Source organism: Sipha flava, unplaced genomic scaffold (assembly GCF_003268045.1).
Source record: "Sipha flava isolate LNK unplaced genomic scaffold, YSA_version1 69_pilon_pilon, whole genome shotgun sequence".
NCBI lineage: Eukaryota > Metazoa > Arthropoda > Insecta > Hemiptera > Aphididae > Sipha > Sipha flava.
Genome location: NW_020273609.1, coordinates 73,655 through 93,109, shown reverse-complemented (window position 1 = coordinate 93,109; position 19,455 = coordinate 73,655). Strand labels below are relative to the sequence as shown.

General features: G+C 32.5%; 1 protein-coding gene across 4 annotated transcripts in view; it reads left to right on the top strand.

Annotated features, from left to right (window-relative positions):
• LOC112692059 (diuretic hormone receptor-like) overlaps positions 1-19,455 on the top strand; it is a 100,362-nt gene that overhangs the window by 77,579 nt on the left and 3,328 nt on the right. For 2 of the 4 annotated variants that reach the window (XM_025566585.1, XM_025566583.1), the window contains exon 12: positions 13,421-13,474. The exons of the other annotated variants lie outside the window; for them this stretch is intronic. In XM_025566585.1, the coding sequence (XP_025422370.1) occupies positions 13,421-13,466 (46 nt within the window). In that variant the 3' untranslated portion in view covers positions 13,467-13,474. The remainder of the gene's footprint in view (positions 1-13,420; positions 13,475-19,455) is intronic. 4 annotated transcript variants of the gene reach the window in all.

Genomic DNA, 19,455 nt, shown 5'->3' with positions numbered 1-19,455 from the left:
AATTCAATCGTGTGTCCATTGTTGAATAGGTTGTTTAATTAAAAACTATTAGCTGTGGTGAACTTTTGGACATTATTATTGTTATCGAGTCTGATTAGCATCATTTAAAATATTTCAGAAAGGATATTCATTAAAACGGTGTTTAATGCCTTTATAAATCTTCGCTTGCAAGAGATAAAAACAGAATAATACACATGATACACATGGTAACGTATTAACATAAAGCTTTTACTTGCTTGTAATCCATAAAAATTATGACCTTTTGAAAAATATATTAAAACGGCTTCAACGAAAACATCTGAAATTACTGCGTAAATGTAACTAAATAAATGTTAAAGTATTCATTGTATGTATTTATTTTGTGGAAAATTTAAAAGCTGATAGACAATTCCTTGAAAACAAATGTGTTTTCCCGTTGATTTAATACCACATTGTATACAGAGCGTGGTTCGAGAATAAAACCAAACACGGACGTTAATAGTGAAACATATTTTATCATTGTTGTTTTTTTCATATCACTGGTTGAATATGATGCTAAAATTGTGTCAAAACTAAATCTCCAAATCCTGAGTAATGATTTTTTTCACCGTCATGTCCAGTATATTTTAAACAATTTATCCAGGATGATTTCGTGGTTACGATTTACACTTAATATTTAATTATATAATTGGTGTTGACAACTCGCATGCAATGCAATATATGGAATAGATCAAAGATTAATTCGATGAAATATTTATTTTGATGTTCTACGACCGTAAATCTAAATTTCTATATTACTTCCTTGTATGTATGCAAATCATAAAAAAAAAATAAATATTCGTTACTATTCTATTCGTACAAATGTTAGTGAACTGCATTCATCGTAATGTTCGAGGCCAGATAATCCTATAGCATATTATCCGTAATAAAACAACTGTAAAACTGTACAAAGGATTTCAAAAAAATCTGATGGATACCCGAATTCTATTAAAAAAAAACCAAACAATAACAGGACTTTATTTTATTATTATTATTGTTATATGTAGATAATCAAAATTAAAATTAATGTAATTTTTTATCAAAACAATTGTAATATTTAATAGAAGTACAAATGTTTGTGAAAGGTTTACACGTAGAACATTGTTTAATTTGGTATAAAATTTTCCTATTTGTAGTTATACATATTATTACTGTTCGGGCCGGGAACGGACAATACTAGGCCGTGCGCCCGGTTAACAAAATACTTCGTAATTCGTAATATTATAACATATCGACCGACTTGTGTAACGTAAATTTATGTATATTGGTGTATAGCTCAACTAGAATTGGTTGGGTTCGCCGCGCAAATACTAGTGAGCTATGTGATGTAGTGTGTATATACTTAAAACTAATGACAAATAGGTAACTCAATGATAAATAAAAATAGTATAAAATGGTAATTATGTTGATGTATTGTAAAATAATAAAATAATAAATAAACAATAAATCACAGCAATATCAAAGTACAAAAAGTAAAGTGATAATAATATAACGGCCCTATTGGCCCAAAAGGTAAAAATAATTATGTTTGAATGCTCGGCCCTTATGACCAAACAAATATAATATAAACTAGTATGCGGTCCTTATGACCAAGTAGAATAATAATAATAATACTATGCGGCCCTTATGGCACAACAAAATAATAAATATACGGTCCTTTTAGCCCAACAACTAAATAATTGTAAACAACAAAAAATATAACAATAACTCACAGTTTGTGGAGTACATTTGTAAATTTTGTTTTAGCAGTTTTATAAAAAGTGTGCGGACAGACATATGTCGATTTTGAATTTGGTCTGTATAACACCTTTCCTTTTTGGGACAATTTTCGAATGACTTATAAGCTACACACGGCCGCCGACATAGTAAGTTATATTCGTCCTATCGTCATACCTACGTTGTTATTGCTTCGGTGTTCCGATAGCAACCCATTGTCATTAGCCAGATTATTATGCTGTTTTGATAAATATAACGATCGCTGAATTATCTAAACCTGCGTTATACACTGTGTGCCATATAACTTACGTAGCCATATACAGAGCGCTGAAATTTATTGCAATTTTTTCCCTACATTGATGGTAGTTATTTCCATTATATCGACTACTTGTGCTACTGTAAAAAAGTCTCAATTACTTTTCGAACCACCGGAACCTTTGAACAGTGATTTGATGAATGCTATCTCGAAGCTACAGTCTTCCCAATAAATATATTAACATCTAATAAATAGTTAGCCGAATCTTTTGCCACCCAATTCTCTGGATCTGAGAAAGCAAATACACGATCTTTCCAATCAAACAAAGGACTTTGTTAGGAAAAATCGTTCCAAGTGCGGTATTCCCAAATTCGTTAAGTACAACGAAATTAGTAGCAAGGACGAACAAGACTCTGTTAATATGTTTTCCAGCTACTTCAACTCTATTTACTCTTCTCGTTATGATAGTGCTGCTGAACCCATGAATACTGATCTTCCAAACCTAGATATTTTGCTATTTGACCTACCTAATCATTGTTCTATAACTATATACGATGTTTTCCGTGGTTCATCAACTTTAAAGAATACTACATCTATTAGTCCTGATGGAATATCGGGTCTGTTTCTATATAATCTTAGACATACATTTGCTTTCCCCCTCTGGCTTCTATTCAAACGTTCTATATATGAAGGGATTGCCCCGATTTGTGGAAGTTTAGTTTCTTTACTCCTGTTCTTAAATCCGATGATGCCTCTTTAATTAAAAATTACCGTCCTATATCCATATTATCTCACGTCTCCAAATTACTTGAATCTCTTATATTAAGTATTATCATGCCCTCTATCCATCCTATCATTATGAATGAGCAACATGGTTTCCGTCCTGGTCGTTCGACAATTATTTGTAATATTACTTTTTGTAATTACATTTTTAGTGCGTTTGAAGACCACTCCCAGGTTGACGTGGTCTACACCGATTCCAGTAAGGCCTTCGATCGGGTTAATCACTATGCTTTATTATATGTACTTGCTCATTCTGATCTAGGGGAACCTCTGCTGTCTTGGATTGGCTCATTTATTTCCAATAGAAGGCAAATAGTCAAGATTCATGGTATTAAATCACCTTCTACTGTTGTACCCTCTGGTGTCATTTATCTCCCTTGCTCTTCTCCCTCTTCTTTAATAGTGCCAATCAAGTATTACGAAAATCTCAACTTTTAGCATTTGCTGATGACATGAAATTATTTCTGAGTATAAACTCAATAAATGATTATAACCTTCTTCAGATTGATTTAAACAGACTGGTGTCCTAGGCTAATACTTTAGGTTTACCATTTAATATTAGTAAATGTCATTCTATGACGTTTGCTCGCACAAAAAAATCTCTTTAAATTTACTTACTTCATCAATAATAACTCCATTTCTTCTGTTAATTGTTCAGTACATGATTTAGGATTTATTCTTACTCCTACTCTTATTCCTAATTTACACATAGATAATATATACTGCAAAGGACTTAAAACTCTAGGTTTTATTATGCGTATTTCTGCGCTTTTTAAATTATCAACACTCTTTAAGGCTTTATATCGCGCACTAGTAAGACCTATTCTGAAATACGGTTCAGTCTTCTGGGACCCTAATACTGCTTCAGCCTCTCTTCAACTTGAAAGAGTTCAAAGAAAATTCTTGAGGTTTGTCAGTTACGTACAAAACATTGATTGCCACTTCCATAATTACGCTCCTGTATTATCACATTTAAACCTAAGTTCTTTAGCCGACCGTAGACATGCTGCTAATTTATCATTCCTACAAAATTTACTCAATGGGAAAATTGACTCACTCATGCGTCATTCTTTTCCTTTCCATATCCCTACATCTCGAATAAATTATTCAGTTAACCAACCTCTTTTTCGTTGCATGCAAAAAGCAAACTCGAACCCCTCCTTCTCTTTTTATAGATAAATTGTTATTTTCTTCTTCATTTTTGTCAATTACTCAATAACTGTTAATCATATATTACCCATTTAACTGTATTCATTTCAAAATTATATCATTATTTATAATTGCATTAAAAGCTATATAGCGTATATTAATAAATTTAATTAAATAATAATTTGCACACACACACACACGGTCTTTACACTTGGACGTACGGTAAAAGACAAAATTGCGGCGGCCGTGTTAAGCTACGCACACCAGCTAGCCAACGGTGGCAGATAACGCGCCGATACCTGTTTAGCATATTATATAACTTATAATAGACAAAATATAATTAAACAAAGATAAACGTAAAAATAACGGCTGATGCGTGCGATTGTTTTTATGTGTGTGTGTCGAACGGTTGTTAAGTTCGACGGCAACAATTACAATATTTTAACTATAAAAAATATTTTGACCATTTATCTAATAAAATGTATCAGTAAAAATACATTGATATAGTCATTACTTAATTTGAATGTTATTTCTTAATATTAATATTTACTTACTTTGGAATGTTTTTTTTTAAAACAAAAAAAATAAAAAATAAAATAGCACACTTATTATATATTCTCACAAATACCAAATAAAGAATCACTGAGATTTTGAAATACATATTGTGTTTGGAAGGACTATAATCTGTTTCATTTTTTTTTTAAGCTCCATTTAATACCACATCTTACACGAAAACCCTCTTTTTGTCTGTATTTCCAATATCATTAGAAACTGTGCACAATACAACTAATGCTCAGTTCCCGTAAATGTAATATCTATTATTTAACTGCTAACAAAAAATATGAATTATTTGTTTGTAGAAGTTATATTAAGTCAACTGCATTATTTAAATCCATGTTATATAATCTGTATAAAATGTGTTTACTATTTTATAAAAGAGGTATAAACAATGCATCATGCTCTGCAATTGGATTTTTTTTTTTTGTCAAAATTGATTTTAAATATTGAAATAAATATAAAATTAGAATAAAAAATAACCTATGATTTCAGTGTTAAAAAAGCGTATCAGATTTAATAAGTAGCATGATCTCATTGAAAATACTAATATGACTAAGAACAGCAAGAAAGCCTGGTACCTAAGAAAAAAGCTCATTGAGATCCAACTGTACTTAAAACTTGTATAAATGTCACTGCTAATCAGATAGCCTCAGAATTATTTAAAAATAGTAAACCCAGAAGGAAAATCAAGAGGGAAAAAATCATAAGAAATAAAAACAATGAATTCCATATCTTTCACCATGACTTTCAAATAAATGAATTCATCACCAGCCCGAAAGAAATGAAGAGTGGAAAAGCGGCTGGGTACGACGAAATTGCAATAGAACAAATTAATCACTTCGGGCCAGGAGCGATGGTTACTTCAACTAATAAATATATGTCTCCATAGAAAATGTGTACTCAAAAGCTGGAGAAAGTCTAAAGTAATAACCCTTCCTAAAAAATAAAAAGGATAATAATGTATCAATACATACGTTTTTATTAAATACCAAATATTTAATCAGATATATTATCGAATTTATAAAAAGAATGTGTGTCCTTAATTATTGTGTGATTTTGATTATTTTATTCAATAGATTTTTTCTTGCCATAGAAACAATGTTTAATAGTTTCTCGTTATTCAAATGGATTTATCAAAACGTTAGGTTGCATGTATGTAGTACTGTTTGTTGTAATTATAGCTACTATTATTATGATTGTTATTATAATATCAACAAAATTTCCTTTTTGTTTAGCTAACAAAACAAAGATATACCGATTTTGCTAGTTGTATGAAAGTAAATACGTCGATCAAATCTAGAAATTAGCTTATATGGACCAAACAATTATTTATTCAATTTGAATATTTCTACAATGGATCGAAATGTTAATAAGGGAAAAAAGGACGTCATTAATTTAGGCCAATGACCTAAAATTTACCTGAATAAGACATATATTTCGGGCGATAATTAGCAGATCGTTTTTTATATCGTTTTTATAAATTACTAGCTGAATAACCCAGCTCGACCATGTACAGTGTTTTGTGTAACCTATGTATAACTTTTTATTTTACCAGTTTTATATTACAGGTTGCTTTTAGATTTGTTAAGTCTAGATTACTCGTGTATAGTAAAAACCAGGAACTGGCAAACAATTAGTATCTTTTAATAATTTTAAATTTATTTTAAAATGCAACTTCAATCGGAGAAATGTTAAAATAAAATAACATATGTCTACAAAATTATAACTTACTTTATAGATTTTTAGTTAAAAAAATATTTTACATATTATTATTATTATTATTAGCATTATTCTTATTATTATTAAAATGTATATTATTATTTATTAGATAACCTTGTTTTATTAAAAATAGCCAAAAACACTAAAAACATATTCACTAATAACACCTGCTGCCGTGATTATTTTAAAATCGAAATATAATATAATATATTATCAACTAAGTATTGAATATGGGCATTAATATATTTCCGAGATATATCAACTATCAGTGATCTCATTATTTTTATCCTTTTAAACCCTTTAGGATTTGAATTTTAAAATATATTTTCTTAGGGGTTGTTTTTGCATCATAAAATTAACTTACTGACTAAATTTCAAACTCATAACTCGGAAGGAGTTATAAACGGTTCCGACTAGGTGATTTTTTTTATTTTTACCTTTTTTTATCCCTTTAACCCCTGTAGAGGTTGAATTTTGAATAATCCTTTCTTAGTAGATGTTTACAATATGAAAAAAAACTACTGTCTAAATTTCATACTCATAGCTTCAGTGATTCCGGCTAGGTGATGATGAATCACACAGGAAAAGTAATTTTACATATACAGACAGATTAAACAGAAAATTAACCACCGAAATCCGTCTATCAGCAGCTTACAAAAGACCTCAAAACATTCTTCAACCTTCCGACATCACCTCTCTTCTCAACTCTCCAACCAAAACAATTATAGCCGATGACCTTAATGCCAAACATCGTTCACGGCATAGTACCACAAATAATTCAGCTGGCAACGCGCTATCCAACCTTCTATATTCCAGAAACGACTTAACAATAGCTTCACCAGACTCTCCAACTCATTATCCAGATAACAGCAACCAAAACTCAGACATTCTAGACATTGCAATACTAAAAACCGGTAACATTCCATTCAACGTCGAAAACTTCCCCACGGAACTTTCCTCTAACCACACTCCTATAATGCTCACCCTCCACATAAACTTTGATCAGCTACCTCCAAACCCTTCTTTCTCCACTGACTGGGACAAATTTGGAAAACAAATGAAGGATACGTCATACCCCACCCACATAGGCCAGAACCCATCCGACATCGACGACGGCATTCGTTCCCTCACCTCCATCATCTCTCAAAACATCGTCTCCAGTTCATTCCCCATCTCCTCCAACAGAAATCTCTCTTCACTCCTTAAAAACCTCCAACTGGAAATAAATTTCAAACGCCACCTCCGCTCCCATTGGCAACGTTTCCGCGACCCCATAGTCAAAACTGCTTTAAATAAACAGGTCACAAAAGTCAAAGAACTGATGTCGGCTTACAATGACCACAAGTGGTCAAACTTCTTAGAATCCTTGTGCGACTCCTCTATAGATTGGCAACGCTTCTTCAAGCTCAACCAAGGCATGTTGAGAAAACGGCCAGCAACTCGCCCTCTAAAAGACCCTTCTGGCACCCTAATCCACGATGCCAAGCTAAAGGTAGAACTTTTCGCAAATTCCATGGTTAATCAATTTAGCACTCCACCATCCACGAGTAATACTGACAACTTGGTAAATGACGAATTACTTTCTTTAAAATCCTGCCCTCGCAACCAGCCCATATACTTCACTCCAGGTGAAGTCTGGAACACCATAAAGACCCTCCCTACCCGCAAAGCACCAGGCCCTGATGGCATCAGCAACATTGCCCTCAAATACTGTGGCAGAAAAACAATATCCCACATTTGCCATATTTTCAATTCCTGCTCCAGAGCCGAATACTTCCCCCACGAATGGAAACAAGCAGTAATCATTATGATCCCCAAACCCGGCAAAGATGTTTTAAACCCTAAAAACTTCAGACCAATTTCACTCCTAAATTCAATCTCTAAAGTTTTCGAACGCCTGTTGCTCAACAGAATCCAATACCACTCCTCCCACCTTATTCGTCACGTCCAACACGGGTTTCGCCACAACCACAGTACCTCACCCAACTTCTCACCGTCATCGACGACATCGTAAATAACTTCAATAAACGAATCAAGTCCGTGGCTGCCTTGTTAGACGTCGAAAAAGCCTTTGATAAGGTTTGGCACGACGGCTTTATTTTCAAACTTTCAGCACTAAACCTTCCAGTCCAACTCATCAATATCATCAAATTTTTTCTCTCAAACAGATCATTCTACGTAAAAGTCGACAATCAGTTCTCAACCGTCTAACCCATACAGGCAGGAGTGCCCCAAGGTTCCTGTCTATCCCTTCATCTCTTTTCTCTCTACATCAACGACATGCCCAAACATACAAACTGCAAAACAGCTCTTTTCGCCGATGACACCCTATACTTATCCCAGGGCAGAACTAACAATTCCGCAATTCATGAACTTCAACAACAACTAAACTTGTCCCAACGAATGGAAAATAACCATAAACCCTCTAAAAACATCCGCCATCATCTTTACCAACAAACCCAAAACCGTCTCCGACAAACTCAAAATCAAAAATAATACAATCAATTGGTCCCCTCCGTTAAATACCTCGGTGTCCACCTAGACAATAAACTAACATTTTCTAAACACATCGACTACATTTCCAAAAACTTCAAAATGGCCAGATACCTTCTCTACCCAATAATTTTCCATAACAGCCCCCTCTCCCTTTCCAACAAAACTTTCGTCTATAAAACTTATCTGAGACCAATCATAACTTATGCCAGTCCTATATGGGCTTCCAACATATCCAAGTCCAACCGTAACAAACTAGAAGTTCTCCAGAACACCACTCTACGTACAATCACTGGTCTCCCGTGGTTTGTATCCAACCAAACGATCCGTAACTCAACCAGAGTCATCCTGAACAATTCTCCATCGAAACTAATAAGTTAAAATCTTCCGTTATCAATTCCCCGATTCCTACGATCCGTGAAATTTCGACCAAACCCTGCATCTCCCCTCGCCACAAAAATCGCCCCATCTCCTTCTAACTTCCCCACCCTAGTAAAACTCGCAAAACATTTTCAGATCCTATATTCCACACTCTGAGAGAGGCAAAAGCCTGAAGCAGAGCACCCCCCCCCCCCCACAAAGCAAAGCAAAGCAAGCAGAAAATTAACATACCTATATTCAATAACTTTTACATTTACTACATTAACTTATTATTATATCGTTTCAGTCGGTAGGTGATAACTATTTCAAGATCATGTAGTAAGATATACAGGATTGGACACGAGAAACGCAAGGGGTTATTCACTTTTTTCTTGTCCGTGTTTAAAGCCACCCGTAAAAAATATTAACGTATTATAATCTCTATAATCGTTAAATCACATAAAGAAACTTATAAAACAAATTTTCACATATCATGTTGACAAACATAATATTATTAAATTAATGTAAAGACTGATTTCCAAAAGGTGCACCATATACAACAGTTTAATTAAATTCCAGTTTTCTTTTATATCCTAATTCTACCACGTAATAAAATTATTAGTTTTCTCCTACACACAAAAAGAGAACAAATAACAAAAGTGAACAGTAAACATTTTGCCTTGTGTCAACGTATAAAGATCCGTATTAAATGCGAATTAAAAATCCGATTATTTCTAAATCAGTTGAAGAATAAATTAGGTCAAAATCGCTCGAGGCTAGGGCAACTTAAAGAGTGGTTCAGGGGCGAAATTAAAAATGAAGTTAATAAATAGTAAGATATATAACATTTAAATTTAATGACGTAAAAATATCCGCGTTATTTGTGATATCGATATTTTCTTAGCTACACACAGAAATCTCAACCAAGTCGAAGATCATTTTTCGAACACAGTAAAATCCTGTTGTTAAGAAAATTTTCCGGGGAATAATAAATACTTTGTTTTAATACAGAATTTAATAAAATCTAAAAGGAATAATATACAGTAATAGGTATAAAATAAAATAATATAATAATAAATAATGGTATCATGTTTAAATAAGTTGAAATTCAGTACGTGAATATGTAATATAAACGGGTGTATTACATATACATATACTCGTATATCTTTATATATACAGTGTTAAAAAGCTAATCGAGAACACTCAATATTACATAAAAATATATTATAAATATTACATGAAAATACACATTTTTATGACCTTTGAAATGTTTTTAACCTCGTATCACTTTTATTCATAATCTACAACTGTGAATAATATATTATTTGGTTACGGTTTTGTTCGCACAAGTAGAATTTTTTTAGTAGTGTGTGAGATATAAATCGATTTATCTCAAAAACGTTATATCCGTACCATTTCTTGTAAAATATTTCATCGGTTTATCTATCTAATCACTGAGAATTCATATAAAAGCACGAGAGTGCATCTCAATTATACAAGATATTATGTATTTTATTTTTATTATACATTTAGAAACCTAATAAATTACTATACGTAAAGAATGATTGAATATGATATCATATCAACTGAAACTGAATTACATTTATATGATATAATACATTATTTTGATAGTTTATAGAAAAGTTTGTCTTAGCTTATCAGACCATGAAACGGAACGTCCGAGGTGACGTTCCGGATCGTGAAAGAATATGATGAATGCACGTAGTTATAGGTAATCACATTCCTCTATTTTGGTATAATATATAAATAAACATACAATATAAAGGGCTTAGTAAAGCGTCAGCGTGTTCCAACTAGACTTGGAAAAGTGGGTCGAAACAGTCGGTGGTGCTGGTGAATGTTAGCCAGGCTCTAATATTACAATATCGAGTGTGTCATGCGTTATATACAGTTATGGGTCTGGGAATTGACCGTCGTCGGTACAGACTTAATTAAGCGTACCCCGGCGACGAGCCGAATCCAGGGAGGTTAACTTGATTAAGTGCTTCGGTATTTCGGTATCGCTGAAAAGTGCTGTTTTGGTGACGATGAGTTGCGGCCAAGTGTTGGTCCGATCATCGTAGGTGCTGGAATAATTCTTCTGGATCCGTTCGGTCGGATGGCTGGCAATATTTCCGGGCGGAATGGTGTTCACTGGCCGGTGGTAGTCCGTGCCACGCTGGACGGGTAGTGGCTGGGCTTCCAGGGTCTTCGATCGTCAACTCCAACTTTACTCCACGTTCGGGTTTCGGGTCAGATACCGTCCATTGTCAGTCGACCGTTGAGTCCGGGGCCGTCCGTAGATCGAAGGACCGTTTGACGACGCACCAAGAGGGTACGTGGATAGCCGGGTATTGTCGACCGCGATTGCACTTCGAGGACGTTCGCTAAACAGTGTTATTTAGTAATCGATTAGCCCTGAGAGGTACAATCCAGGAGACGACGTCGTGTGGTGTGACGTGTATGCAATAAACCGTCATGAGTGATCGCGTTGGCAGGCCGTTGTAGCGGTAGGCACTGTCTGCTTCCATTGCGGACGATGCTTGTAGCGACGGTGTGTTGTGCTTTCAGCTGCGGCGGTGGTTCCGGGCCTCTGATTGGCTGTACAGGATCACTTGTAAGATCGTCGTGGCTGCTGGTATCTTATTAAGTCTTCCTTTTCAAAATTCAATTCAGTCCTTTTGTATGGTTTGATTGATGTCTTGAGGGTTGATGTGGAAGTTGAGGAAGTTGAATTTTTCGGTGACGGGGCACCAATATATAAACATATTACCGTACCGACTAGTGAACTCTTCGCGTAATCGGTTCATCCGGTATCTGCTCGCGTCTACGTTTCCGGTTGTAGCTTCTCTCCCCTTGTTTCGATTAAGTCATGGGTGGTGTCTATGGATATGTATTTTAATCCCCTATTCTACGGTGCCACCCCCGATTTCATTATTTTATGTCCTCGTCGTTCTTTTCCCCTTTTCCCTCCCTCAGTCCATCTCGTATACTCCGTCTTATGTTGATCGCAGTATCCTTCTCCTTCGGTAAATTTGGTGGTATCCCTGGTGTTGTTTTTTGTGTTTTTCTGATAACGGGCTATGATTGGTCGATATTTGTTCTTGTTGTTTGTTGGTCCTGAGAAGGACCGTTATACATGTGTGTAAGTGTGACAAGTGTTCTGTAACAACCAGATATGAGAAAATACATTTTTGATCAGTTTTACTACTGCATTGTTAAAATATCTATCTTCAGTTACCATGTAACAATGTATTATTCATTGCATAAAAACTTGAAAATTATAATGACTTAAAAATGTCAACGAATTCATAAAATTGCACTACAGTAGATTTCATGCAAAACTTAAAATCAAATAAAAATCGTCCCGTCCAAATTATGGCAACAGGAACAGAATATAGCAAACATAGTCCTCACAGATTTAAATAAAATTGGAATCGCGATTTACTATTGTAACGTCGATACAATTAATGTTTGGATGTGTTACCACTGTGTTACTTTTTCGAAATGCTTTTTTATTTAACTTTTACATATTTATATATATTAACAGTATAAATTAATATATATTATAAATGCAAACCAGCAGTATAACATCAACAACTGGCAAATTTTGCTGGAACAAAAAATAACCAATGCCATAAGTGAAACGATATTGAAATATTAATTTATAATTACACATTTATCAATGTGTAAAATGGTATATAATGTTAATAATTTGTATAATATATCTGGAAAAATGTCGTGGTACTTAACATTAATCGCAACAATTATTAATGTGAATTGTGTATAAATTTACCTAATTTAATTTTTAAAATTATTCTGCGTACAAGTTTTATTTAACGTTATAATATACTATGCTATATCTGGTATGTGAAATTCATCTAACTTTTTATTTAATTTTGTTTAATATCTAAACCGATTAGATCATTGGTATGCAAATAATAAGATTATTTAAAATTTATTTTCGATAACAAATATGTTCCAATAATAAATTGCAACCTTTATTATGAACAAAATTAATTCAATAATGCTTACAATATATAGTATCTAATAACATTTAAATGGAAAAAATAAATTTGCAACACAAAGTTTAAACAATATGAAGTATTAGGAATCGAATTTGTCTCTAGTTTAATTTCATCATAGACGAATTTATTTATGTGGTATGCATAAACCTTAAATTCGAAAGCAATTTCTTTTATATTTTAGCAGATGTGTTTAGTTATTACTATAGTGTTACAAAAACCAATTAAATACTGAAAATAAATGTTGACAAAATGTAGTAGACAACCTTATGATGAAGATCATTCTGTCGGGCATCCGGTGTTTTTTGTGCACGTACGATAACATTCCGTTTTCATGTTTTAGGCCCAGCGTACATATAACCGACGAGAAAACTGCTGGAGGTGCCTAGAATATAAGGTAGGCTTTCTCCTAGAATGAATGCATTTTTGATATACATAACGCTTTGTATATAGAGCTTAAGGTAATGCTGATTTTTTTTAAAACGTTTTCATTGCATTTTGAATGAAAAATTTGAAAACATAATAGCTGTTTGATTTGTGCTGCAGTCGGTTTTTATTGTTATTATTATTATGATTATTGTTATTATTGAGAATATAAACATGATTTGAAGTTCGTGTGCACTGTCAGTTTGATAAAACATATGAGTTTGCTTTATTAAAATTAATTGAAAAAATAACATAGGCTTGGTTTGCTATGAAATGCAATAATTATCTAATTTATGATTTATACGTTTACTGTATAATGGATATCCATGATAATAACTTGAGGTGTTCGTGAATTCAATACTGTATAATGTACTTGTTTATCGAAGTTCATATCTTATTCAAACCATATTATTTTAACAGTAAAAACGTTCGTAATTAAATTTTGAAAAAGTAGTAGATAATATAATGTGAAGATTTTGTTGTTGCTTTCGGTCAATATTATAATTATTGGCATTATTTGCCGCTTTATTTTATATTTTGATTTGATAAAAATAGAATTTTATTGTATAGATAAACATGATATTAGACTTTGCACTTTAAAGATTTTTTTAAACCAATAATTTCTATGATTTTTCACAACTTAAATTATTTAAAAACGATAAATTCTGAAAACGTAGTTATCCTAATTGAATGTTTTACACTTCCATTTTAATGAGAATTAGCAACAGTAGCAGTTCAGATTGGTATTTTAAGATCGAAAATTTTTAAGTTAATGTATTATATAACGGATTCGTTTACGTTGAAAAATGTTACCAGAATCATAAAACGAATATTGAGCTTAATAAATAATAGTTACGTACACTAAAAATCGATTGATTTTTTTTCTTCTAAATTTGACTTTTGATGATGTCACTCAAATACGTATAATGATATACATCAGTTTTGACTGAAACTATAATATAAAGAAACGATTGATTCGACATGAAACAGATTTATAATATAACCATACGTAGAAAGGAGTTAAGCAGGTTGAGTGCGATTTACTAATCCTGCTGGAATTTGAATTTGCTTTTGAAATGTGAACGTATCTTTTGTTGTGCTTTTTTTTCTTAATGGCGATCGGCCGTTTCGTATGGATGTTGTGCAATATTTGCTCGACTAATGGATGGTTGTATATATATAAATTTAGCGTTTGATAAAGTCTCAGTATTTGGTGCGATTGGTGATGTCGTCCGTGGATTAACGCGGTATTAGATTATTAACCTTCGGTCGCGATGAAACAATATACTTTCCGGCAGTATCGTCGTCGCGGTTTGCCGTGTTTGCATTCTCAAAAGTAAACATTACGATAGTTTACCGCAAATTCAACTTATATACGCATCCAATAGTCGACAGGAGGAAATAAAATAGTGGTTCGAATGTCAGGTAGATGGGAAAACATGGTGCAGATAAGCAGATTTAACATAAATTAATTATAATGAAAATAATAAATAATAAATCAGAGCCGTTAGTAGGATTTCCTGAATAGACTTTTTTCATAGCATCAGAATTTATACTTGGAAAATTCTATTTTTGTTACAAATGCACTTTTAAGACTAGAATATCCCATATTTGAGATGTTAACAAACCATGAGCTTATTTTAAGGAATTTCGAAGGGACGAGGGAATTTATTATATATGAGATATACATTTAAAATTTTTTTAATGTAGATTATTTTATAATGAAATCAAATTATACGTTGCTGTGAATACTGAATTGGGCTTTTTTTCGGGTCCATACTAAGTGAAAAAATCAAATAAAACACAAGCGTAACTTTCAAAACACAGATAGGTGTTAAAAAAGATATAGACAAAAGTCGATTCTAAGTGAATCTGGCATTATATTAAAAAAAAAAAAAATACATATTGTTAAGGGTTCACCTAATTTAAATATTACCAAAAATTTATCCTGTAAATTTTGAGCCTGAATTGAAGAAAAAAATTGAATCCCCCCCCCCCCCCCCATAGAAGTAAGTCTAAATACGTCCCTATAATGAACAACATTAAAAAAAGAGATATTTTGTTTTAATTTTTCTAATGTTAGTATAGTATGTGCAGTTAAATATTTTTCGATGAAATACAATTTTTAAAATTTTGAGTAGTTAATATGGGTCATGCAAAACTTTGATTTTGGTTTCAAATTGTTATAAAAAATCGTATTCAATTGCTGCATTGGAACTGCACACAATACTTATATGTATTGCTATGAACAATTCAAAGCTTTCAGCTTAAATTTAGCTTTTTAAGCTTCTATCCATTGTTTGTTGAAACCCACTGTTTTTTTGGTCATCAAATACAATATTTGAGTAATTATAAAAGCCTGGGCACCAATAAAAAAGAATAACCTCAAAGTCCTTCTATAACTCTACCCCTATTCGTATAACTTATGAATAGTTATTATCAATACACGGTACAGATATTTGATTGGTGATCGATAGTACGTTATCGATTTTAAAATGCAGGTGTGTAGTTTGAACTGGACAACTTTTTTAATAGGAAAAAAATTGTGTTCTCTTAATTTGTCAATGTATTAATATATTACGGTTCGGAAATTTCCATATCAAACCAAATGCGTGCAAGTACATATCAACAGAGAAAAGAGTGGAATGTACAATCGAATACGAAATTATATTATTGAGATTAGTAACTTGTTTGAAAATACATGCACCAGAGAGTGGAAACGATTTTTTTCTCGAAAACTGCGTAAAACCAGTATATATTTCACCACGGTAGATACGTATATCGTTTCGTGTGTAGGTTTGTGGACGTGCAGAAACCAATTTTAATTTTTTTACATGTCTAGAAACGTTTCGGTTGTTTTTGCAAGTCTGTCTCAACAGACCGAAACAATCAATCGTTCATACTCTGGATATCATTGCGTCTACCTGCATCACTTTTTAATTTAATTGTAATTTTCCCCCATCGAATAATAAAGCGCGTGTAAAACCCATTTGCGGGGGAAAAAGTACAAACATTTTCACCACCGAGCATACATGCATTGTTCTCCGTCGTCTCGACACGATGTACAGCAGAACAACGAGATACTATTCAACAATCCTAACCCCATGGTAAGTAGATGGGCTTTTAGCATGGACAGCGTATGGTATTTATTAAAATTATTGCCAAATATTAGTAAAATGGTAATTTTAATAATCGATACTCCCACCGGAACGTAACGCAACATTATTATGTGCAAGTGTTACAGGCGAAATAAATGATTCGGCACTCTGTAGGGGAGAGGGGGGGGGTCATTTCGATATAGTTTAATAATATTCGTTGTGAATAATGTTTAGAATATCAACGGAACATGAGCATGTTCGGTATTAGGCGGAAAATACGATGAAACCAATATATGATAATCATTTAGCGTTTTCGAAAGCTACTGAAATGCTAACTGCGTGAGCATTTCACTCTCTTCCTACATACAAGGTTGTTCTTCTCCTGATATTATCTTTAACTCTAGTTTTAATTAGTCGTTATCAATTTAATTTTTAACACTGGTGTCCGTACTTGATATAAAATTCCTATCGCATATAATATGAAAATAAGATAAAATCATTATAGTAAAAAAAAAAAGTAAAAGAACAAAAAATAGCACTCAATGTTAAATAGTTGAACTCAAAACTGGAAAAATTACTTGATATTAGTGATTTTATAAGTTATTGTTAGGATAAACTAAATGCTGGTATATCAACTTATTTAACTTAAACTTATCTTAACTTATTTTAGTTACAAGCAATAATACAAAAAAATAATAAGTTATCCTTAGGAAATACCTAATAAATATTTATGTTTTTTCTTATTATATTCAATGCAGTTAGGCAAATTATACTCTTTTAATACTCTCATAAAAATCACAAACAAAAAAATGCTTAAATTACGATTTTTTTATGTTCTATAACTTAAATTTTGGAAAACGTAAAAAAAAATACATTTTACAATTGAAAAATTGCATTTTTATGAATTATAAAAGTAATAAATTAATAGTATAATAATAATAGTATTACGTAATAAAATAACATGTTTTATTTTTTATTTAGACTTTGTATTACAATTAGTCTCGACTGTTATTATCTTCTTTAAATATAAAAAAATATATATATATATAAACATTGATTACAACTTAACTAAGAATACAATTCTTGTAATCAAACGAAACTTCGTTAAATTCAAAATTCAGCCAGGAATAAAAGAGAAATAGTAAATACGATTGCAGGAGGAAGTGATCGGATAGAAAGAATAGACTTCAAATTGAAAGGGATCTTCCTAGAATTATATTAAATTAAGAAGAAATTAGGCTGCGTGGATAAAAATGAACAAAGAAAATATGGGGAATGTCACAAATAGAGGGAAAATTATAATGGCACAAAGAAAGGAGTCTTTCAGAGAAAGTTTGAATAATTGAAAAGAAATTAACGTATAGCCAAATCGAAGTCAAGAGTAGGAAACTATTGTTTCTCTGGGTAAGTTAAGATTATAAAACCACAGGTTAATTGGAATGATAGTAACAATTACTTTGTACCAAGAGGCGAAATGGGGAGAAAATATTTCCCATTAGTTGAGCCACAGTTTGTACTTTTTCAGGATGGGACAAAGTCAACCGAAAAGATAGGATTGTTAAGTGAACAACGCAAGGTAGAATTTGATTATGCTAGAGAGTCGGCAATCTTATTCCCAAAGATTCCTATTTAGCCTGGATATAAATTGAATGTCAAAGCATTAATAAAATAGCTTAAAAGTTACAAATTTAATTACTGTTGTAAGTTATGACATATATTGTAAGTTATAATTACTTGGATGGTTATCGTCTTGGTTTGCAAATATTTTAGCGGATATTACATTATAAGCTTATTGTGTTAATTTAAGATATATTACATTTCAAATTATTTTTTTGCTTCATCAGAATTTACCATGCAGTATTATCTATACCTATTTGTGAAATTGTTATTTACGCATGTAACATATTAATGTACACATTTCGATGTCACGCATCAACATACTTGATGCCGTCATAATAATACGCTGGTGTGTATAATAAATCGAGCAGTTACACTTAAAAAATACACACTCTCGTGGCATAATATTACAGACAATGTAACATTATAATATATCATGTATGAGATAAATCGATATATAGCAGAATTCACTGTCGAGCGCACGTATTCGTGCACTTCATACACTACACGTACCTAATAATATATTATTTTCGTTGAGCGCAAATCGTTATGCAAAAACAACGGTGAACGCCAAGAAATTCCACATTATACGATTATTATTATTATTATTATTATTATTATCATTACTGTTATTGTATTGTACAGCGTAGAATTTTATGGTTGTATTCAATCTCTTATGAATCCGATGGCTGGCGTATTCACAAATCCGCCAACAAAATTCGCAGCGACGTTTTGCGGTCTTACCGAGATACGTGCCTATTCTTATTGTTATTATTATAGTGTTATACTTCGCTGTGTTGTACCTTATTGCGTAGTAGTACTGTTGCAGAAACTGTAGCTCGTACGTTTCGATAACAGCTTTTTCGCCATTCACAGACTTCACCGATCGACTATCATAACAATTACCTTATGAACGCATAACAATCGATTTCGAATACTTCCGATTTCTAATTAGTTGATTGTGAATATGATTACATCGAACGATTAACGTTTACGTTTCGATCGCGACGACAAACCGATCAATAATGTGACAAAAAAATGCGATAAGAATAAACGACCATAGTGTACACTGCATAGAGTTATTCAGGATCATTACTTGAAATCGGTGCGTAAAGCCATCGATAGCATGGGACCGACGATTTAAAAAAAAATAAGTTGCGTTGAGATTAATTTGAGGTCGATCGCTGTGTACTTTACGATTTTATTTCATATTCCGATGTACTATTCGGCGGTATAA